This window comes from Ursus americanus, chromosome 15 (assembly GCF_024610735.1).
Source record: "Ursus americanus isolate L20-20 chromosome 15, mUrsAme1.1.p, whole genome shotgun sequence".
In the NCBI taxonomy this organism is placed as follows: domain Eukaryota; kingdom Metazoa; phylum Chordata; class Mammalia; order Carnivora; family Ursidae; genus Ursus; species Ursus americanus.
Genome location: NC_142141.1, coordinates 36,705,013 through 36,729,238, shown reverse-complemented (window position 1 = coordinate 36,729,238; position 24,226 = coordinate 36,705,013). Strand labels below are relative to the sequence as shown.

The 24,226-nt window shown below is 37.3% G+C and overlaps 1 protein-coding gene across 11 annotated transcripts in view; it reads right to left on the bottom strand.

Moving 5' to 3' along the window:
- CPLANE1 (ciliogenesis and planar polarity effector complex subunit 1) overlaps window positions 1–24,226 on the bottom strand; it is a 146,415-nt gene that overhangs the window by 77,435 nt on the left and 44,754 nt on the right. For all 11 annotated transcript variants that reach the window (XR_015726876.1, XM_087867919.1, XM_087867921.1 and 8 more), the window contains 7 exons: window positions 20,882–21,020; window positions 20,066–20,175; window positions 19,754–19,912; window positions 19,526–19,634; window positions 18,859–19,156; window positions 16,013–16,916; window positions 190–338 (listed from right to left, as the gene is read on the bottom strand). Coding sequence is in view for 10 of the 11 variants with exons in the window: in XM_087867919.1 (XP_087724045.1) it covers window positions 190–338; window positions 16,013–16,916; window positions 18,859–19,156; window positions 19,526–19,634; window positions 19,754–19,912; window positions 20,066–20,175; window positions 20,882–21,020 (1,868 nt within the window). In the remaining variant the exon portion in view is untranslated. The remainder of the gene's footprint in view (window positions 1–189; window positions 339–16,012; window positions 16,917–18,858; window positions 19,157–19,525; window positions 19,635–19,753; window positions 19,913–20,065; window positions 20,176–20,881; window positions 21,021–24,226) is intronic.

Below are 24,226 nucleotides of genomic sequence, written 5' to 3'. Positions count from 1 at the left end.
ACAAAAGGGAAGAAATATATTTTGCAATGAATTGTTAAACTACTTCAGAAAGTACTCACTTCCTCCTTCTCCACAGTTCAAAGAAATGCTCATTCCTTTACCTTTCAGGGGTTCGATTCTTGCCATTAAGCCCAAACACCATCAAAGAGGTATCATCCACTGAAAAGGAATGTATAGTCAAAAACTTACTTCAAGATACTTTGATGAGATTCATTTTGATCATTTCTTTCCTCAGTGCCACCTTGAGTGAATACTGCAACAGAACAGCCAGCTTCTGTTTTGCAATCATGCTCAATGTTGGGTCCACTCTGAGACTGAGAGTGATGATTTTCTAGCACCTAAAAACAAACCATTTACATTAATTAGCATTCACAATCGAATCCCATACTTTTCACTACAGTTTTAGATTATTAATATTTTCTACAGGCCTACTTCTGATTAAATCTTTCATTCATTTATCAAGTATTTACTGCATTTCTATAACTCAATATTTGATGCTGAGGCAATGTTCAAGTCTTTATTCCACCTGGAAAAAAACAAATCTGACCACCTGAATAGTATTGTAAAGAAATCAGCCTTATAAATTTGTAACGGGGGGTGCCTGGCTGGCTCAGTTGGTTAAGCATGACTCGATTTTGGCTCAGGTCATGGTCTCAGGTCTGCGCTCAGCATGGAATATGCTTGTCCTTCTCCCTCTGCTCCCCCCCCCCCGTGCTCGCTCACTCTCTCTCTCAAATTAAAAAAAAAAAAATCTTTTAAAAATATAAAAATAAATTTAAAAAACCCAAACTTGTAAGGTATGTTACCAATGTTTTCAAGTCACAAAACAATAACAATAAAAATGTTAAGTTGCTTTCACTTAACTCTTTTTGCTATTATAAAGGCACTTAGTAATTATTCCAATATGACACAATGAGTAAAAATATACGCAAGTAAAAATATATGCAGCTAAAAATACAGGGATGTATCTCTTTTAAGTCTCTTATTTAGAAATTTGGGTACGCCTCACCTAGAAACACAAATTTCAGTGAAAACAAATATCACAGTATTTTAAGTAAACTACCTTAGGAATAACAAACACTGATCTCAAGAAATGAAAAAGATCTCGCAAAAACAAAATATACACACATCCCCTGAAACTTAGAATAAATTATTTTAGAATGAAGTCACTTTATTGTTTTTTATTTTAACTTTAATTTTTAATTTTTTTAAAGTAATCTATATACCCAACATGGGGCTTGAACTCACAACCCCAAGATCAAGAGTCCCATGTTCTACCACCGAGCCAGCCAAGGCCCCAGAATGAAGGCACTTTAGAATAGAACAAATTTGGTTCTCTCTCTCTCTCTCTTTTCTCTCCCCACAAAACAAAACAAAAAAGTAAAATGAAAGAGAACAAATACAGAATTAGAACAGGTAGAGGTAAGTCAACCAAGATGGTGACATAGGAGGCTCCTGAATTCCCCCCTCCCACAGACACACTAAATGTACAACTACACACAAAGCAATTAATGCTGAAAGAAATCTAGAAACTAGCTGATAGATTCCTACATATCAAGCAAATGAGAAAATATCCACACAGAGATAGGTAGGAAAGGCTGAGACACACTCTCACCATATATCCCACCTGTGGCACAGCACCCTATAAACAGGAGGGAACTCCCAACTTCACTCTTAGAAGTGAAGGGTTTGGACTCCACACTTAGTACTCTAACTTTTAAGACTCCCACTTGAGGGATGGGCCTCCAAAACACCTAGCTCTGAAAGCCAATGAGGGTTGCATCCATAAGTCCCACAAGACCATAGCAAACAAAGCAGCAGCAACTAACAGGTGCACGAGTACTCACTGCAGCTATCCCCAAAAGGCTCAGCACAGAGGAACAGGTGAAAACACCCATCTCCCAGTCTTCCCCTGGAAGGAATCCCGCTGCATACTTCTAGGGGCTAACTATGATACCCAGGAGTCTGGCAAGCAGATGGACGCCTCCCCTGCCTTCTCTCTCTAGCCCATTCGAAGTCATCAGTATCTCCCTGCAAGCAGCTTGTACACACATTTGGGTGCCCCAACTTTTGCAGCTGCTGACTGAAGGACAGGTCCCCAAATCACGTGTCTCTGACAGCTAACTGAACTTGCATTTATGAGTCCCACAGGAATGTAGCAAACAAAGAAGCAGTTCTTAATGACTGGAGGAACACCCCCCTGTAGTTATACACCTGAGCCTACTTCACAGAGAGTGAGCAAAAATGCCCATCTTCCAGTTTCTCCCCAGAAAGGGCTTACCGACATACTTCGTCACATGCTGCCTCGGAGTCCAGCTTCCAATCACTGTGCACCTACATGCTAAATGTGACCTACACCTTTGGGACACTGATATAGGTCTTGGCATACCCCCAGCTACTGGGAACCACTAAGAACAAAGAAGAAGACCTAGACCATCCAAAGATTTCAGGGCTAACCAAAAGCTCAGGGGATTGATGATGTTCATCTCCTACACGAGACCACTCTATCCAACCTGGGAGATGTGGCTGCTTTATCTAATGCACAGAAACCAACACAGAATGTCAAGTAAAATGAAGAAACAGGAATATGTTCCAAACAAATGAACAAGATAAATCTCTAGAAACAGATCTTAATGAAATGGAAACAATGATATATCCTGACAGAGAAAATCACGGTCATGGAAGTCAGGTGATGAACAAAGTGAACATTTAAGTGATGCATGAACAAAGTGAGAATTTCAACAAAGAGAAAACACAAAAAAGTAACAAACAGAAATTACAGAGCTAAAGAACATGATAATTGAAACAAAAAATTCAATGAAGAGGTTTAAAAGCAGACTGGATCAAGTGGAAGAAAGGATCGAAAAATTTGATGGCAGGGCACTGGAATTCATCCAATCTGAGGAGCAAAAAGGAAAAAAAATGTAAAAGAGTGAAGATAACTTAACGGACTTATGGGACACCATAAAGTAGACAATTATATGCATTCTAGTGGTCCCAGAGGGAGGCAAAAGAGAAAGGAGCAGAAAGCTTATTCTGAGAAATAATAACTGAAAACTTCTTAAATCTGAGGAAAGAAACAGACATTCAGATCCAGGAAGCCCACAGGGTTCTAAATAATACAAACCCAAAAAGACCTACACTGAAGCACATTATAATTAAATTGTCAAAAGTTAAAGACAAATAAAGAATCTTAAAAATGGCAAAAAAAAAAAAAAAAAAAACTTGTTACATATAAGGAAGCCCCTTAATGTTATCAGCATTTTCAGTAGAAACTTTGCAGGCCAAGGGGAGTGGGAATGACATACTCAAAGTGCTGGGGGGAAAAATAACTGTTAACCAAGAATACTCTACCCAGCAGAGTTGTCCTTCAGAACTGAAGGAGAGAGAAAGATTTTCCCAGGCAGTCAAAAACTGAAAGAGTTCATGACCACTATACCAGCCTTACAAGAAATGTTAAAGGGAGTTCTTCAAGCTGAAACAAGAAAACTAATGGGTAACAAGAAAATATGTGAAAGTATAAAACCCACTGGTAAAGGTAAATATATAGTTAAATTCAGAATACTCTAGTGTTATAATGGTGGTGGGTAATACACAACTCTAGTATGAAGATTAAAAGAAGAATTAAAAGTAACTATAATAATTTGCTAATAGATACACAATGTAAAAAGATGCAAATTTTTACTTCACAAACATAAAAATGTGGGAGGAAAGGGAGTGTAAAAACATAGAGATTTTGTAGGTATTAAAAGTTAAGTTGTTACCACCTTAAAATAGAGTATTATAAATACAGCATGTTTTATGTAAGCTTCATGATAACTACAAAACAAAAACCTACAATATACATAAAAAAAAAAAGAAGAAAAAGCGTATCATTACAGAAAGTAATCCAATAACAGAGGAGAAAAGAGAAAGAACTTAAAAAAAAAACCCTGAAAAAAATCAAGAAAATTGCAATATTAAGTCCATACCTATCAATAATTAATTTAAAGATAAATGGAGGAGGGGCATCTGGGTAACTCAGTCAGTTAAGTGTCTGATTCTTGATTTTGGCTCAGGCATGATCTCAAGGTTGTGAGATCAAGCCCCATGTCAGGCCCCATGCTCACTGGGGAGTCTGCTTGAGATTCTCTCTTTCCCTCTCTCTCTCTGTCCCTCCCCGCTGCATGCTCTCCCCCTCTAAAATGAACGAATGAATCTTAAAAGGATAAATAAAAATAAATAAATCTTAAAAGGATAAATAAAAATAAATAAGTAAATTAAAATTAAAATTAAAAATGGACTAAATTATCCAATCAAAAGACAGGGAGAGTTCTCCTAACAGTCCTGGCTTAGGTCTGAGGAACTTTCTTTATTCTATTTGACCTTGCACTACTACCAGAGCTGATCAGGTTGGATGGCCACCTGATCTAAGCTGAGCCAATCAGTCTTTCTTAAAAATATGAATGGCATGGAAAATACAGCCGAGCCGCACTGGCCTTGGAACCATAAGGCTCTATGGAGTTAGGATCACAAGTAGCCACATCTGAGTGAAACTTGCAAAGGTCTAGAGGAGCAGAAAAAGGGTCTAAAAAAGGAAGAGAGTTTACATAGAGAATGGAATATTCTTGCAAAGAGAAGAAGAAATGACAGGTAAAGTGTTCCCCAAAATAAGGCGGTAAGAAGAAGAGCTCCCTGGTGACTTTCCAGTTGCCATAATGACCAGCTGTAATTCCTCAAATAGATTTCACAAGATTTTCCTGCATCCTTCTGAAAAATTCCTCACTGACAAGGAAAAAAAAAAAAAGACAGGGAGTTGTTGTATGGATGGAAAAAAAAAGACTCAACTAGCCACTGCCTATAAGAGAGTCCCTTAAGCATTAAGGACACACAGAAACTGAAAGTGAAGAGATGGAAAAATATCCCATGCAAATGGAAATGAAAGGAAAACAGGAGTAGTTATACTTATATCAGACAAAACAGAATTTAAGCCAAAGAATGTAACAAGAGATAAAGAAAGACATTATGTAATGATAAAGGGGTCAATCCATCAAAAACATTTAACATTAGTAAATATGTATACAGCCAACATAGAAGCAACTAAATATTCAGAGCAAATATTAACAGATATGAAGAGAGAAATAGACAGCAATACAACAGTAGAGGAGTTCAATACCACATGATAGGTCAGATGGACCTAACAGACACTTACAAAACATTCTATCCAATAGCAGCAACATACACATCCTTCCCAAGGGCATATGGAACATTCTCCAGGAGAGATTATATGTTAGGCCATAAAAACAAGTCTTAATAAATTTAAGATTAAAATCATATTGAGCATTTTCCCAACATCGATATGAAACTAGAAATCAATTACAAGAAGAAAACTGTGCAAATCACAAATATGCAAGATTAAACATGCTCCTGAAGAACGAATGACTCAAAGGTGAAATAAAAAAGGAAGTAAAAAAAAATATCTTGAAACAAAGGAAAATGAAAACACAACATACCAAAACTTGTGAGGCTCAGCAAAAGCAGTCTTAAGAGGGAAGTTCACAGCAATAAATGTCTGCATTAAGAAAAAAGAAAGATCTAGGGGTGCCTGGGTGGCTCAAATGGTTAAGTGTCCAACTCTTGATTTCAGTTCAGGTCATGATCTCAAGTTTGTGAGATCAAGCCCCATGTCAGGCTCCACACTCAGGAGGGAATGCGCTTCTCTCCTCCCTCTCCCTCTGCCTCCCCCTCAAAAATTAATTAATTAAAAGAAAAAAGAAAGATCTCAAACAACCTAACTTTATACCTGATGGAACTAGGAAATAAGAACTAAATCCAACATTAGTAGAAGAAAGGAAATAAAGATCAGAGCAGAAATAAATGATATATAGACTAAAAAGACAAGAGAAAAGATCAAAGAAAATAAGAGCTGGATTTTGGAAAAAATAAACAAAATAGGCAAGCCTTTAGCCAGACTCAAAAAGAAGAAGAAAAAAAAGACATGACTCAAACAAATTTAGAAATGAAAGAAGAGACACTACAACCAGATAGTACACAAACACTAGTAATCATAAGAGACCACTATAAGCAATTACAAGCCAAGAAATCAGACAACTTAGAAGAACTGGATAAATTCCTAGAAACATACAGTCTAGTAAGACTGAATTATGAAAAATAGAAAATGTAAACAGATCAATAATGAGTAGAGAGACTGAATCAGTAATCACAACCTTCCAAAGGAGAAAACCCCAGAGCCAGATGGCTTCACTGGCAAACTCTACCCAACATTTAAAGAATTAATGCCAATCTTCCCCAAACCCTTCTAATAAACCGAAGAGAGAGAATGCTCCCAAACTCATTTTACAAGGCTACTATTAGCCTTATACCAAAGCTAGACAAGGACACTATAAGAAAAGTATAGGCCACCATCTTCAGGGAACAAAAGATGTAAAAATACTCAACAAAATATCAGCAAACTGAATTCAATAGTACATTAAAAGGATCATATACCATGATCACGTGGGATTATTCCAGGGATGCAAAGATGGTTCAACATTTGCAAATGAGTCAATCTGATATATCTCATCAACAAAATGAAAGATTAAAATCATATGATCATTTCAATATATGCAGAAAAAGAATTTAACAAAATTCAACATACATTCATGATTTAAAAAACTGTCAACAAACTGGGTACAACAGAAATGTGTCTCAACATTCTAAAGACCATACATGAGAAGCCTACAGCTAATAAATTCAACAGCAAAAAAACAAAAACAAAACAAAAACAAAAAATCCAAAAGCTTCTCCTCTAAGATCAGGATCAAGACAAGGATGCCCAACCTCACCACTTTTATTTGACATAGTACTAGAAGTCCTAGCCAGAACAAGCAATTAGGCAAGAGGGAAAAAAAAAAAAAAAAAAAAAAAAAGGCATCCAAAACAGAAAGGAAGAAGTAAAACTGTCCCTATCTGCAGATGATGGCATGATATTATATACAGTCCTAAAGAGTCCACCAAAAAACAAAGGTTAGAATCAATGAATTGCAGGATGCAAAATCAATATACAAAATCAGATGCATTTAGATACACAAACAACAAATTATTGGAAAGAAAACTTAAGAAACAAATCTCATTTACAATTGCATCAAAAAATAAAATACGTAGGAATAAATGTAACCAAGGAGGTGAAAGACCTTTACACTGAAAACAGTAAGACATTTCTAAAGATCACAAATAAATGGAAACATATTTTGTGCTCATGGATTACGAGAATTTATGTTGTTAAAATATCCATACTACCCAAAGCAATCTAGAGATTCAGTGCAATCCATATCAAAACTCCAATGGTATATTACACAAAAAAAGAACACATAATCCTAAAATTTATATGGAGCTACAAAAGATTCCAAATAGCCAAAGAAATCTTAAGAAAGAATAACAAAGCTAGAGGTATCATGCTTCCTGATTACAAACTATATTACAAAACTGTAATAATCAAAACAGAACAGTATTGGCATAAAAACAGACATATATATCAGTGGAACATTAACAGAGAACCAAGAAATAAACTCATGCGTCTATGGTCAATTAATTTGGAAAAGGAGCCAAGAATATTCAACGAGAAAAGGATAGTCTCTTCAGCAAATGGTTCTGGAAAGACTGGATAGCCACATGCAAAAAATGAAACTGGACCCCTATCTTACACCATTTACAAAAATCAACTCAAAAAGATTTGAGGTGCCTCGGTAGCTGTCAGTTCAGCATCTGCCTTCAGCTCAGGTCATGATCCTGGGGTCCTGGGATCAAGCCCCGCTTTGGGCTCCCTGCTCAGAGGGAAGTCTGCTTCTCCCTCTGCCCTTTGTCAGCATTTCAACAATCTTCACAGCATCTTCACTAGGAGCAGATTCCATCCGTAGAAACCACTTTCTTTGCTCATCCCTAAGAAGCAACCCCTCATTTGTGAAATTTCTATCACGAGATGGCAGCAATTCAGCCACATCTTCAGCTTCTACTTCTAATTCAAGTTCTCTTGCTATTTCTACCACATTTCCAGTTACCCGCCCCCCTGAAGTCTTGAACCCCTCAAAGTCATCCACAAGGGTTAAAACCAGCTTCTTCCCAACTCCTGTTAATAATGATATTTTGACCTCTTCCCATGAATCCTGAATGTTCTTAATGGCAACTAGAATGGTGAATCCTTTCCAGGAGGTTTTCAATTTACTTTGCCCAGATCCATGAGAGTAATCACTATGGTAGGTATAGACTTATGAAATGTAAGACTTTCTTCAATGTAAGACTTGAAAGTCAAAATTACTCCTATCCATGGGCTACAGGATAGATATAGTTGTTACCAGGCATGAAAACATGAATTTCATGGTACATCTCCATCAGAGTTTTTGGATGGCCAGGTGGATTGTCAATGAGCGGTAATCTTTTAAAAGGATTTTTTTTTTTTTTCTGAGTAAGGGTCTCAAGAGTGGGCTTAAAATATTCACTAAACCACTTTGTAAACAGATGAGCTGACATCCAGGCTTTGTTGTTCCGTTTATGGAGCATAAACAGAGTAGATTTAGCATAATTCTTAAGGGCCTTAGGGTTTTCAGAATGGTAAATTAGCACTGACTTCAATTTAAAGACATTGCCAGCATTAGCCACTAACGAGAGTCAGCCTGTCCTTTTTCCTTTTTTTTTTTTTTTAAGATTTGATTGATTGATTGATAATGCAAGTCGGGGGAGGAGCAGTGGGAGAGAGAGAGAGGATCTATAGGAGACTCCACACAGACAGCAAAGCCCAACACGGGGCTTGATCTCATGACCCTGAGATCATAACCTAAGCCAAAATCAAGAATCAGACACTCAACTGACTGAGCCACCCAGGTGCCCCTATTTTCTTATTTGATTAATCATGTCTTTTTTTTTTTTTTTAAGTTTTTACTTAAATTCTAGTTAGTTAACATATAGTGTAATACTGGTTTCAGGAGTACAATTTAGTGATTCATCACTTACATACAACACCGAGTGTTCATCACAACAAGTGCCCTCCTTAATACCCATCACTTATTTAGCCCATCCCCTGCCCACCTCCCCTCCAGCAACCCTCAGTTTGTTCTCTATAGTTAAGAGTCTCTTATGGTTTGCCTCCCTCTTTTTTCCCCCTTCCCCTATATTCATGTTTTGTTTCTTAAACATATGAGTGAAATCATATGGTACTTGTCTTTCTCTGACTTACTTTGTAGAATAATACACTCTAGTTCTGATCCATGTCATTGAAAATTCAAGATTTCATTCTTTTTGATGGCTGAGTAATATTCCAGTGTGTGTGTGTGTGTGTGTGTGTGTGTGTGTGTGTGTGTGTGTGTGTGTGTACCACCAGGTGGTGATCTCAGGATTGTGGGATCAAGCCACTCATCGGGCTCTACGCACAGCAGGAAGTCTGCTTGAGATTCTATCCCTCTGCCTCTGCTCCTCTCTGCACTGGTGCTGTCTCTCTAAAATACATAAATCTTTTAAAAATTTTCTAAGAAAAAAAAAGAATGGGTGCTATACTTCATCAAATGCTTTTTCTGCATCTAGAGAGGATCATATGGTTCTTATCCTTTCTTTTATTAATCCGGTGTTCCATGTTGATTGATTTGTGAATACTGAACCACCCCTGCATCCCAGGAATAAATCCCACTTGACCATGGTAAATAATTCTTTTAATGTACTATTGAATTCGATTTGCTAGTATCTTGTTGAGAATTTCTGCATCAGTGTTCATCAGGGATATTGGCTTGTAATTCTCCCTTTTTAGTGAGATCTTTAGTTTTGGAATCAAGGTAATGCTGGTCTCATAGAATGAGTTTGGAAGTTTTCCTTCCATTTCTATTTTTTGGAACACTTTGATTAGAATAGGTATTAACTCTTCTATATATGTTTGGTAGAATTCCCCTGGGAAGCCATGTGGCCCTGGACTTTTGCTTGTTGGGAGATTTTTTTAAAATATTTTATTTATTAATTTATTTATTTGAGAGGACCGGGGAGGAGCAAAGGGAAAGAGAGGAAGAGAATCTTAAGCAGGCTCCACACCCAGTACAGAGCCCATCGCAGGGCTCAATCTCACAACCCTGAGATCATGACCTGAGCTGAAGTCAAGAGTCTGACACTTAACTGACTGAGCCACCCAGGTGCCCCTGTTGAGAGATTTTTGATTACTGATTCAATTTCTTTGCTGGTTATGGGTCTGTTCAAATTTTCTATTTCTTCCTGTTTCTGTTTCTGTAGTTTATACATTTCTAGGAATGTATCCATTTCTTCCAGAATGCCTAATTTGTTTGCATATAATTGCTCATAATATTCACTTCTAATTGTTTGTATTTCTATGGTGTTGGTTGTGATCTCTCTTTTATTCATGATACCATTTATTTGGGTCCTTTCTCTTTTAGTTTTGATAAGTCTGGCTAGGGGCTTATCAATTTTGTTAATTCTTTAAAGAACCAGCTCCTAGTTTCATTGACCTGTTCTGGTTTTTTGTTTGCTTGTATGCTTCTCTATCATTTATTTCTGCTCCTAGCTTTATTATTACGCTTCTTTTGCTGGCTTTAGGCTTCAGTTGCTGTTCCTTTTCTAGCTCCTTTAGATGTAAGGTTAGGTTGTGTATTTGAGACTTTTCCTGATTTTTGAGGTAGGTCTGTATCACGATGTATTTACCTCTTATGACCATTTTTGCTGCATCCCAAAGGTTTTGGACCATCATGTTTTCATTTTCATTTGCTTCCGTATATTTTTTGTATTTCTTTAATTTTCTGGTTAGCCCATTCATTCTTCAATAGGATATCCTTTAACCTCCATGTATTTGTGGTCTTTCAATTTGTGTGTGTGTGTGTGTGTGTGTGTGTGGTTGACTTTAAGTTTCATAGTATTGTGGTCTGAAAATATGCATGGTATGATCTCAATCTTTTTGTCCTTATTGAGGCCTGATTTGTGACCCAGTATGTGATCTAATCTGGCAAATGTTCCATGTGCACTCAAAAAGAATCTGCTGCTTTAGAATGTAGTGTCTCAAGTGGATCTGTTTAGTACATCTGGTCCAGGGTGTCATTCAAAGCCCTTGATTCCTTGTTGATTTTCTGTATAGATGATCTGTCCATTGCTATAAGTGGGGTGTTAAAGTCCCCTACTATTACTGTATTGTTATCCATGAGTTTGTTTATGTTGTTACTAATTGATTTATATATCTGGGTGCTCCCAAGTTGGGGGAATAAATATTTATAATTATTAGATCTTCTTGTTGGATAAACCCCTTTATTGTGATATAGAGCCCATTTTCATTTCTTGTTACAGTCTTTTCTTTAAAATGTAGTTTGTCTGATGGGCATTAAGGGGGGGCATAAGATGTGATGAGCACTGGATGTTATACACAACTAATGAATCATTGAACATTGTATCAAAAACTAACAATGTACTATGTCGACTTTGCCCAGATGTCGACTAATTGAATTTGTTTAAAAAAGAAAGTTTCACTCTACACACACACAAATACAGTTATTCTGATATAAGTATGGCTACTGCAGCTTTCTTTTGACATCCATTAGCATAATAAATGGTTCTCTATCCCCTCACTTTCAATCTGCAGGTGTCTTTAGGTCTAAAATGAGTCTCGTGTAGGTAGCATATAGATGGGTCTTGTTTTTGTTTTTATTTTTACCCTATGTCTTTTGATTGGAGCATTTAGTCCATTTACATTCAGAGTGATTACTGATAGATATGAATTTAGTGCCATTGTATCACTCGTAAAGTCACTGTTCCTGTAGATTGTCTCTGTTCCTTTCTGGTCTTTGTTACTTTTGGTCTTTCTTTCCCACTCAAAGAGTCCCCTTTAATATTTCTTGCAGGGCTTGTTTAGCGATCACGGACTCCTTTAGTTTTTGTTTGTCTGGGAAACTCTTTATCTCTCCTTCTATTCTGAATGACAGCCTTGCCAGATAGAGTATTCTTGGCTGCATAGTTTCCCCATTCAGCACGTTTAATATATCATGCCACTCCCTTCTGGCCTGCCAGGTTTCAGTGGAGAGACCTGCCAACCTTATTTGTCTTCCCTTGTATGTTAGGGTTTTCTTTTCCCTTGTTGCTTTCAGGATTCTTTCCTTATCTCTCTATTTTGCAAATTTTACTATCTCTTGGTGTTGGCCTGTTTTTGCTGATTTTGAGGGGAATTCTCTGTGCTTCCTGGATTTGGATGTCTGTTTCCTTCCCCCAGATTAGGGAAGCTTTCACCTATAATTTGTTCAAACAAACCTTCTGCCCCTTTTTCTCTCTTCTCCTTCTGGGACTCCTTTGACACAGATATTATTACACTTTATGGAGTTGCTGAGTTCCCTAAGTCTACGTTCATGATCCAATCTTTCTTTTTCTCTTCTTTTCAGCTTCATTATTTTCCATAATTTTATCTTCTACATCACTTATTCATTCCTCTGCTTCTGCCATTCTTATGGTTATTACATCCAGTCAATTCTGCATCGGGTTATAGCATTTTTTATTTTGGCCTGACTAGTTTTTGTTTTTTATCTCTGCAGTAAAGGACTCGCTGGTGTCTTCTATGCTTTTCTCAAGCCCAGCTAGTGTTATGATTGTTGTTTTAAATTCTGGTTCAGAAATATTACTTCTGTTTTGATTAGATCCCTGGCAGTGACCTCTTCTTCTTTCTTTTGGGATGAATTCCTCCATCTTGGCATTTTGTCTAGGTCTCTGTCTTCTGAGTGTTATGAAAGCCAGTTATGTTTCCTGCTCCTGAGAGTAATGGCTATATTAAGAAGAAGTTCTATACCATCCAAGGCCTTGTGCTTCACCAAGTGTTTCTGGTGTATGCTGTGTGCACTCTGTTGTTATGTTTTGGCTGCTCTTCCCCTCAAGTCAGTCCTCTGCAGAGTTTCTCCTTTCCTGCAATGGGGAGTATTTGGACTTTGTCCAGTGTGTGGTGAGTTTTAAATAGGTGAGTTTTGGTCTGCTTAAAAGAGGCTAGGTCCTGGACGCCTGGGTAGCTCAGTCAGTTAAGCATCTGACTCAGATTTCAGCTAGGTTCATGATCTCAGGGTTAGGAGATTGAGCCCCATGTCAGGCTCCACATTCAGCATGGAGTGCTTGAGATCTCTCTCCCTCTCTCTCCCCTCTGCCCCTCCCTCCATGTGCTCTCTCAGGAAGGAAGGAAGGAAGGAAGGAAGGAAGGAAGGAAGGAAGGGAGGAAGAGATGGATCCTATTTCCCCCAGAGCTTAAGCTTTGCAGCACTCTATGGTCAGTAGGCTTGAGGTATGCCGGGGGTCTGTGATGATCTTCTGGTGGGGCGGGGGCTGGGGAGGGGAGTGAGGTGAGGGGCTGCTGCTGCTCTGACTCTCAAGTACACTTGCCCTGGTTCAGAAGCACCTGCAGAGTGCAGAGGGGTGGGGCTTGGTGTAAGTGGCTCAAGCCTCCACTGTGGGGTGCCATGCTGCTCACTGAAGTCTGTCTGTGCAGATTGGGGGGGGGGGGGGAGGAAATGACATCAGCTTGCTCTCTTGTCCACAGGGAGGGGAGTTCATGCCCACCGCTGTTCAGGAAGCCCTCAGAGAAGAGCAAACAATCTCCCCTCCTGTGTCCCAGGCTTCTGTCAGATCCCTACCTTCACCCTGCCTGTGTCTGAGCCGTCTGCCTATATGACAATGCAGTGTTCCTGTTTTATCTCAAGCATGACAGCTGGGTTTCAAAACTCCAAATTTTACAGACCAGGCAGGCCATGGACCCACACTGATCCCCTGTGGGAGGGTCTTGCTGCGCTCTGGCTGGTGCCAGTTTATCCAAGAAGGGTAGTTGCACAAACGCACAGGGGCTTGGAGTTTAGGGTAAAGCTCAGCAAAAAGCTGGGGTCCAGTTAACTGCCCTCAGCAGCTGCCTCTGCTTGTATGCTACCGAACAGAGCAGTACAATGGAACCTGTGGGACAGTCAGCCTGTTCTTTGAATCCAGACATTGACTTTTCCTCTCTAGCTATTAAAGTCCTAGATGGCATCTTCTTCCAGTATAAGGCTATCTTGTCTACAATGAAAATCTGTTGTTTAGTGTAACCACCTTCATTAATTATTCCAGCTAGATCTTTTGGAGCACTTGCAGAAGCTTCTGTATCAGCACTTGCTACTTCACCTTGCACTTTTATGTTTTGAAGATGGCTTCTTTCTTTAAACCTCAGGAAGCAACCCCTGCTTAGCTTCAAATTTTTCTTCTGCAGTTTCCTCACCTCTCTCAGCCTTCATGGAATTGAAGAGTCAGGGCCTTGCTCTGGACTAGGCTTCGGCTTAACGGAATGTTGTGGCTGCTCTGATCTTCCATCCAGACCACTAAAACTTTCTCCATATCAGCAATAAGGCTGTTTCATGTAATTATTCATGTGTTCACTGGACTAGCACTTTTAATTTCCTTCAAGAACTTTTCCTTTGCATTCACAACTTGGCTAACATTCACAACTTGGCTAACAGTTTGTTGCAAGAAGTCTAACTTTTGGCCTATCTCAGATTTCAATATGCTTTCTTCATTAAGCTTAATCATTTCTGGCTTTTGACTTAAAATGAGAGACATGTGATTCTTTCACTTGAACACTTAGGGGCCCTTATGGGGTTATTAAGTGGCCTAATTTCAATACTGTTGTGTCTCAGGGAATATGGAGACCCAAGGAGAGGGAGTGAGATGGGGGAAGAGCCAGTTGCTGGTAGAGTCAAAACACATTCATTCATTGATGAAGTTCATCACCTAATATGGACATGGTTCGTGGTGCCCCAAAGGAATTATAATAGTAACATCAAAGATTACTGGTCATAAATCAACATAACAAATATAAGGACAATGAAAAAGTTTAAGGTATTGCAATAATTGTCAAAATGTGACAGAGACACGAGGCAAGCAAATGCTATTAGCATATGGTACAGACAGATTTGCTCAATGCAGGGTTGTCCTGAGTCTTCAATTTGTATAAAATGCAGTATCTGCAATGTACAATACAGCAAAGTGCAATAAAACTAGGTATGCCTATACAAACTTTCAGTTATAAAGTAAATAAGGTCCAAGAAGCTAATGTAATATGGTAACTATAGCTGACGACACTGCATTACAGAACTGAAATTTGCTGAGAGAGTAGAACTTAAATGTCTCACCAGAAAAAAAAAAAAAAAGTATGTGAGGTGTTGAATGTGTTAACTAGATGAGGGGAATTCTTTCACAATGTGTATGTCTATTAAATCATCACATTGTATATCTCAAGTTTTTTAATATCTCAAATATCTCAAAATTTTTCAGTTATACCTCAGTAAAGCTGATAAAAAAACAGAAAAAAATTAGAAACTATTAGTATTCTCCAAATATTAAAAAAGTCCATTTCCGACTACTTTACCATACCTAAACCGGTTTTCCAAAAAGTTCATCTCCGCAGTGTTTTTTTTTTTGAGTGCAACAGCAACCATTTAATCAAAAGATATTTATGTAAAAATATTTGTTCTTGCAAACAGGTTTAAAAAGCAGCCTGCTAGTTGCCACTGGGTAGAGAAAAGAAAAAATAGCTAATAAGCACTAACTTCTCTACTGATACTCATCTGCCTTTCTAGGTTTGGTTCTCTGAATTCTAGTCAGGACTATAAGAAAAATGACCCCCTAATGCATCTGATGAGACACCAGTAATAAAAACTGTATAGAGGCCTAGTCCTTCATCTGAACCAACCTGACACTTCAAAAAAATGTAATACCACTCATAGTATCACTTAAAATTATCTCCTTTTTCCTACTCCTTTTTCTTTTTTATGAACACACATAAAACCTCAAAGCCTCAAAGCCTCTATGAAAACACTTTTATCCTAATTAATTACTTTTGAGAATTAAAGGAATCACTTGAAGAAAAAAAATTTGATTATGTAGATTATAATCAACACTGTCATTAACTTTGTTACTTGGTGACTCTTTCATAGATGGAGATACAAAAACAGATTTAATCTACAATGAGAATTCTCATTTGTATATAATAAAGAATTCAAGTACTTACCTTAAAAATGGCATTTTTTGCCTTACATGTAGCAAAATATGGTTGTTCCAAAAGCCACAATGATGTAAGAATGGCAGCCGTAGAGGTCTTTACACGAATGATGGGACTATGCTCACAGGATAACCCAGTGAGACCAGGATCACAGAGCAGTCTTTTATTAGACCACCGTATCATCCATTCCAGCAGCCTTCTTATACTGTCAAATGTGTTATTTAGTGCTAGAGGAAGATCTTCTTGAGGGTTAATATCATTGCACTGAATTGCTTTAAAAATACATCTTCTAGTTTTATTGGACTTGGGAGTCCAAAAAAAATGGTTTGACAATCTCTGGATTATAGGTTTCTCTGAATTGTCATCTTGTATTTTGTAAATTGACTTTTGTTTTAAACCGAACAATCCACTTGTCCCTTCCTTTTTATCGACTTCATTCAAAGGGTTCTCTAAAAATGGCCTGATTCCTTGATTAACCAGTACTGAAGCTGAAGGTGCTTGGTTTTCTGATTTTTCAGACTCATATGACTCAGAAGCAACAAAGCAGGAGCCAGCTCTAAACACATTCTGGCTTTTGGTTTTGCCCTGACGTCGTTTTAATGTTGTATGTACATCAAAAAGCAAAGAATTAAGTTCGTGTTCTCTAAGATGTCCAGAAAAACTGGTTAGAAATGGAATGCCAGAATCCTTGGAATCAAGTAGGTCTCTTTCAAGAACATAACTCAAGAAGAGATCAAGAAACTTAATATATTCATCATCATCACGTTCAAATTCCCAAACACCTATTACAGGAAGTGCATTTTGTAATAACTTTTCATGATCTTTTCTTTCAAGATTTTCTTTCTGATTACATATCTTCTTTTTTTCATTGGACTTATCAATCAATGTTAATTCCATGTGATTTGGGACATTTCTAGCAAAACAAAATTGAAAAAGACAAAGATTCAATCACTAAAACAGATGTAAGAATTGATAACAAAAATTCTCTCCACTGATTGAATCATACATCTTTTTTTTAATGCCTCAATGCCTTTCAAATGAGGGGGTTAGACTAAATGGTCTCTACTGTTTACTAGACCTGAACATTCTGATTCAAAAAATATAACACATTAATACCAAAACACGGAACTTTGTGTTAAAAAAGACTGAAATGAGGGCACCTGGGTGGCTCAGTTGGTTAAGGGTCTGCTTTCAGCTCAGGTCATGATCCCAGAGTCCTGAGATCGAGTCCTTGCTCAGTGGGGAAGTCTGCTTCTCCTTCTCCCACTGCCTGCTTCTCCCCCTGCTGTGTTCACTCACTCTCTCACTCTGTCAAATAAATAAATAAAATATTTTTTTAAAAATAAAAAGACTGAAATGTGCTCCCAGAAATTTCACTTCAGGGGTGCCTGGGTAGTGCAGTCGTCAAGAGTCTGCCTTCAGCTCAGGGCGTGATCCCAGCGTTCTGGGATCAAGCCCCACATCAGGCTCCTCTGCTGGGAGCCTGCTTCTTCCTCTCCCACTCCCCCAGCTTGTGTTCCCTCTCTCGCTGGCTGTCTCTCTATCAAATAAATAAATAAAATCTTAAAAAAAAAATTTTCACTTCAAAAAACATGAATTTTTTTCTGGAAAAAAGAAAGGTCCACTGATAGGTCAGAATTTAGGAACATAAAATCAATAAAAATCACAAGCCACCAATATACATCTTAATTTATGGTTTCTTATTTTTTGCATCTGCCCATTTTGGCTTTCCCTGTACAATGTGCAAAAACCAGGACTGCCCTCAAAATTCTACTACACAAAAGTCGGGAATTTTTTCTAAGTATTCTGCTGCTATTACACCTGCTAGGCAAACCCTTTAACTGCCAATCATAATTACTTTTAAATCTGTTTCCTTTCAACATAGTCCTTAGGTAAGAACACAGATTCTCAGTTCCCTCAATAAAAGAAATAAAGGGTTCAATTCGCGTTGAGGCAACTGGTTGAAGGCACTATATCTCTTCTTCTTAAGAAGGCACAATAAGCAGCCTCCAGTGTATTCCTGTGCTAACACCAAAATTGTTTGGTGAAACAAGCACACCATTTATAATACTATTAGGTATGGTTTAAGCAGATGTTTATGTTTGAAGTAGATAAAATTATTTCATTTAAACGAGATTATGGTTGATTATATAGTCTTTCAGTCATGAAAAGAATAAACTACATGGCCGATAATGGAATTCTAAAGAAAAAAAATTTAGCTAGAGTAATAGAAGTTTAAATGATAAGAATTTCTCAACAATTAAAAGACAAGTTTCAGATATGAATGTGCAATTTCATTTTCCTGGAAACCCTTAAAAATAATATAGCTAACCCAATAATCCTAAATTATGTAAATCTAAAGATTACTAAAAAAAACTAAAATGGAGCGTCTGGGTGGCTCAGGTGGTTAAGCGCCTGCCTTCGGCTCAGGTCACGATCCCAGGGTCCTGGGATTGAGCCCCACATGGGGCTCCCTGCTCAGCTGGGAGCCTGTATCTCCCTCTCCCTCTGCCCCTGCTCGTGCTCTCTCTCTCTATTAAATAAAATCTTAAAAAACAAAAACCTAAACTAAAAGCCCCCCACTGAACTCAAGAATTTCATCTACTTACCTGATTTTATAAGATGAGGTAGCAAAATTATTTGATATCTCAATATTTTCAATGAATTTTCAAGTGTACAGTTTCATTTTACACTCCTAACATCCTTGTGAGTCAGGGAGGGTAGCACTTATCATTCATATTGTTAACAGAGCAATCAGTGAGGGACAAAAAATCAGCTCCTCTGTTGCATGAACATACTGAATATTTTTCTTCCAAAGGAAGTGAATGCTTGCTATTAAGAGATCTCAACTGTACCTTTGATAGACATGTATCCTACTTTTTTCTTCAACTGACAATGCTTCCGAGGTGTCTGCTGCATCTGCATCACTGTGGACTAGAGCATTCCCCAGTTCGGTGAGTGTGCTCCTGCTCAAACTAGTTCCTAGGGAAAACCTATCAAAACCTGGAACCTCAGCTGGTTTTTCTTCTTCAACTGGTTCCCAGATATTCATCTCAAAAGAACCTATATTTCTCTGCACACGTTTTAGGGCTTTCACTCTCACTTTATGAATAGAATGCATAATAACAGACATCATTTCCTCAGTTTGGGGACCTATAAAGGAAAAAGCAAAAGGCCTTAGAGTAAATTAAACTGTTTCAACTCAAAACAAAGGGGGACCCGATTCCAGTCCCTCCTGAAACACGGAATCCAACTGATGATTAAGATTTATTTCTACATTCTTACAGAATATGCTTTCTTCAGTATTTTTTAGAAAGCTGTGGTCCACATTTTAAGGCAGAATTGCAGAAGTTAGAGAAGGTCCATTAAAGTAATGGAGCAGTGCTTATTTCTGCCTTCTCATACTACCTTCAAAGAAAGGAGAAAAGCATAAAAACATAAGCACTAGAAATTACATGCTTTCAAAAGAAAAAGAGAATCTTCCATAACTCATCTATCAGACATCTAAGAAATGACACTTACCTTTCACAACACAGTGTCTGAGTCTCTGCTGAAGAGACTGATATTTTTCTCTTAAAGGAACCCTTATGTCCTCAGGATTGGGAAATGCTTTCACAAAGATTTCTGCTACCTTGAGTAAAATTTAAAAAATGAGTTTTATGAGCAACATCATTCTTAATTAAAATAAAGCAAAAATCCTTTAAAGTCTCCGATTTTCATTTAGTTTGTTTTCACCTACACTCACATTACCTTTCTGATTGGTGGCAGTTCTCCAATAAGGCTCAAAATTAGATCCTGAATAAGTTCTTCAATATTAGAAAACCGAGAGAAAGGCAGCATTCTGTACGCCCACTCCACTGCACTGAGACAATGCTCAACCATACAAGGATCGAACTCCATTTCGAGGTCCTAAAAGGATATTGAGAAATACATTTCCTTTTCAAAAGGATAGATCAGGATGAGTTCAAAAGAAAGTTTGTTATAAACAGTAAAATCTTCAATCAAGCAATAATTTCCCAAGTAATGTTTGCTCATTTCCCTAATTCTTGTGCAGGTAAATACCTTTCTTCCCTCCACATTTTCTCTTGCTTTCTGATATTGCCTGCAACTATAGGATAACTTATCACGAATATGTAGCATCCAACACAAAGCACAAAGTTCTCTGAAGCAACCTAAATCGGAAATACAAATACGAAAAAGTGGATGAGTATGTACATTCGTATAATAACAACTTCACCACTGCTCATTTTTTCCAGAATAAATGTCTTTTTTTTTGTTGATTATAAAAGAAGCATATGTTCATTGCCAATACCTTATATAAAAGTCATGAAAACCCTTTCAGAATTTTTATGCACATTATTTTAGAATATTTCATGCATGGGCAATTGCATAAAAATATTGAAAACATTTTTAAAGTAAATAACTTACTCTATTCACTAGTCGTTTACTTGTTTTAAGCTTCATAGTATATTGTAGATAATGTTCAAAACCAATACACACGGCTCTACTTAATACTGTACAGTTAATTTATTTGGAAAATCCCTTCCGATAGGCAACTAAGTTTAAAATTTTTCAATACTAGAAACATACTTTCCACTATTAAATAATTTTTTAATTAAAAGCAATAAAAGTACACAAAGATACATATAATCATACTACGTATGCTGTGTTGAAACTAGGTCTTTTTTTCATTTAATGTATCCTGGACATCTTTCCACGGTGGTAACATACACATAGTGTCTTTTCATTGCCAATATAGTATTCCATTGTTTAGAAACTTCCCCAAATCAATTGTTACATCATTACATCATTATTAATATTACATCATTATTAATATTTAGGCCTAATTTCTAAGCAATCAGTTCATTTTGGACAAACCTATGGCTTTAATGGAAACTTCATCAAGCTTGTGGTCTCCAGCTGCTCCAGGTCGAAAGAATGCTACACCTCCTTTACAGTAATTAAGTAATGACTGAGGGAAAGGACTCAATGAAGGAAGGGACCCTTTCATTCGGATCTGAAAGAATGATAGAATATGTTCATTATTAGTCATCTAAAAATCTATTTTTAATGAAGTTACAAAGGAACAAACAAGGCAGGTAAGATAAACCATACAGCATGGAAAACACAGCATGGTTCCTATACAACGTAAGAAAATATCCCTGAAATAAGCCGTACTTTCAGAAACTTAGCTCACAGATTTAATTCAAGAAATTCACTAGGCTAGGGATGCCTGGGTGGCTCAGTTGGTTAAGCCTCTGCCTTCAGCTCAGTTCATGATCCTGGGGTCTTGGGATCAAGTCCAGCATCATCGGGCTCCTTGCTCAGCTGGGAGCCTACTTCGCCCTCCGCCTGCCACTCCCCTTGCTTCTGCACTCTCTCCCTGATAAATAAGTGAATAAATAAAATCTAAAAAAAAAAAAAAAGGAAAAAGAAATTCCCTTAGGCTAGGTCACAAAAGAGAAAAGGTTTCAATCAAATTTTTTTTGTTACTCAGTTTTGCCTGTATACAAAGAATTGACTGCTATTTGTCCTGACTTTCCCCAAAGGCATAATAAAGAAAAAAGATATTTAAGTATCTCTCATCCAAAATAAAACTATGTGAAGTACCTAAAAATAAATATGACAAAAGTTCTATCTACCTATATAACTTTTAAAAAACAAGTGACAGAATTAGAAAGTCACCATTTGGCAACTCCTAATAAAGTAATGACTCCAGCAAGGATCATCAATAAATGTTCAATTAGGTAAAAAGTTGCTGGGCTGATGGAGAATGTAAGTGAGTAAAAACAACCCAAACTCATGAATCCATCTCACCATCACTAAAAGTGAGATAAAAAGTCTTATGTGTCACATGGTATGATGGAACAGGGAAGTATACCATACCATTTATGAAGGGCCCATTTCTAAGAACTTGATCAAGCCTCTGTACCTCAATGAGTATAGAGTAATTACTAGTTTAGGGGGGAAATAAAAGGAAAGAGGAATAAGTTAAATGACACTAAATGGATAAACTATCAAACACATGCAGAATACGGTACAGAACAAATCACCGTGTTTCTCTACAAATCAAGAAAAGTAATGAAAGGAAACTGCTACAGAATAAAAGAAAAGGAATCTAAGAGACATAAACCTGAAAACGAAAGGATTAGCAGCAGGTTTGTAATGTACTTTCTCCCTCTTCTATTCACTTCCATAAAGACATGATCTCATCAAATCCCCCTGTAAGCATGCTAATGACAGACTTCTTGTCAAACAAATGAATATTTACTAGATGTAAAGAGCCTAGCTAGGCTGGTTATTATACATAAATGTAGGATGCATGGATTTATGGAGTATGGCTCAGTGGAAATGTCACACGAGCTACATAATTAAAGAGATATAAAAAGGAGATGTTCAGTAACTGATACTCTTTTGTGTCGTGATGTTAAACAGAGGCCAGATAACATTCTTCCACAGCAAAAAAAATCTGGACGCAATATATGCAATTTCATGTTTCACCTGTGTCTTTTAGTTTTATCCTTGAAATCATTGGTATAAGTTTGATCCTGGGTAAGTCTGTTGATTCTTATGAGTCAGACTTGATAATAAAGTCCTTCCTATAATCTCATAACCAAACATGGGTGAACTTCAGTTGGACCTTGATTCCAAAAAACCTACTATATAAAAAAGACATTTTCAAAATCAGGGCAATTTTAATAAGGAATTATTGTTAACTTTGGTATAATAGTATGGTGGTTTTAGAATATGTGCACAAATTCTTTAAAACTCATCCCTTCAAAGGTGGAGCCTAACTTCCCTCACCTAGAGTGTAGCTCGTACTAAATAACTAGTTTCTAGTTAACAGAATACAAAGTGTTTGTATTGATTTCTGGGAGTAAATCACAAAGGCATCGTAGCTTCTACCTTGCTGTCTTTTGGATCACTTGCTCAGGGGAAGCCTCCTGCCAACAACCAGCACAAACTTCTTAGCCATGTGCATGAGCTATTTTGTAATCCGATCTCTGCTCCCTGTCAAGAGTTTGGATTCCTGCAGCACCAGTCCATATTATGGTATGCAACTTCATGAGAAATGTGATTTTTTGCTTTTATGAATAAAGACCTTCTAATTTTGGCAGCAACAAGTGTTCCACCATTCCAACCAATTAGAAAACATCAATTTACTACAACCAAATTTGTAATTAAACTATATGCCCAATAAAGTCTACTTGAAGGAGGTAGAGAATACAGCAATACAGAGAATCCCTTATAAATCATATACACTTCTGTAAGAATGGATCTCCACATTTTTGGTACCTCTTCCAAGATCAGTAAATTCATGGGCTAACAATAAAACTATCAGATAAATTTGAGGAATAGTGAATTAGAGGGAATTTACAGGTCATTTCTGTATACTGCCTAGGGATTGACAGCAAGCCTTAAAGATAAGCCGTAAGTCACACGGGGCACTGGACAATCAGAGTAGCAATGACCACACACACAAAGGCTCTTGTCTATGGCCTGTTAGTCCTAGGAGGCATGTTTTCAGCTGTGTCGCTAAAGTCTTAACACAGTCTTAACGCTAGCTAAGTTAGTTAAAGCTAGGTTAAGTGAGATTACTGTCAGGATTTTTAGGTAAGATCAAACTTCTATGCAATTCTAATTTACAACTTTATTGTAGAAAACTGTTTACTTAAACAATTTTTAAATGAAGTTTCCTATAACAAACAGGCTCAGCAGATCTTGAAACTATTAAAACCAATCTTTCAATAACACAGGAAAACTCTTCGCCCTTCTTAGTAAACATGCTTTAAAAACAACTTTGGAATGACAAGATATCGAATGGGTACAATATCATGTTATATTTTTATGGTAGCTGTAAGCAAATTTTACAAACCTTTCTTTCTAAAAAAAAAAAGTCTAATTTTCAAAAACAACTTGGTAACTTCTCAAAGTCTCTCTAAACGTTCCTACTAATAAAAGTTGTAGATTCTTGTTTTAAATATAATCAAGGGCTGGGGTGCCTGAGTGTCTCAGTCGGTTAAGCTTCCGACTCTTCATCTCAGCTCAGGTCTTGATCTGAGGGTCATGAGTTCAAGTCTCGTGTTGGGCTCCACGCTGGGCATAGAGCCTACTTAAAAACAACAACATTTAAATATAATCAAAATCAAGGGCCAAATTAAAGATATTTGGGGCTAATAATATTTATTTCCACACTTCACAGAGACAGACAACAGGCCAGGT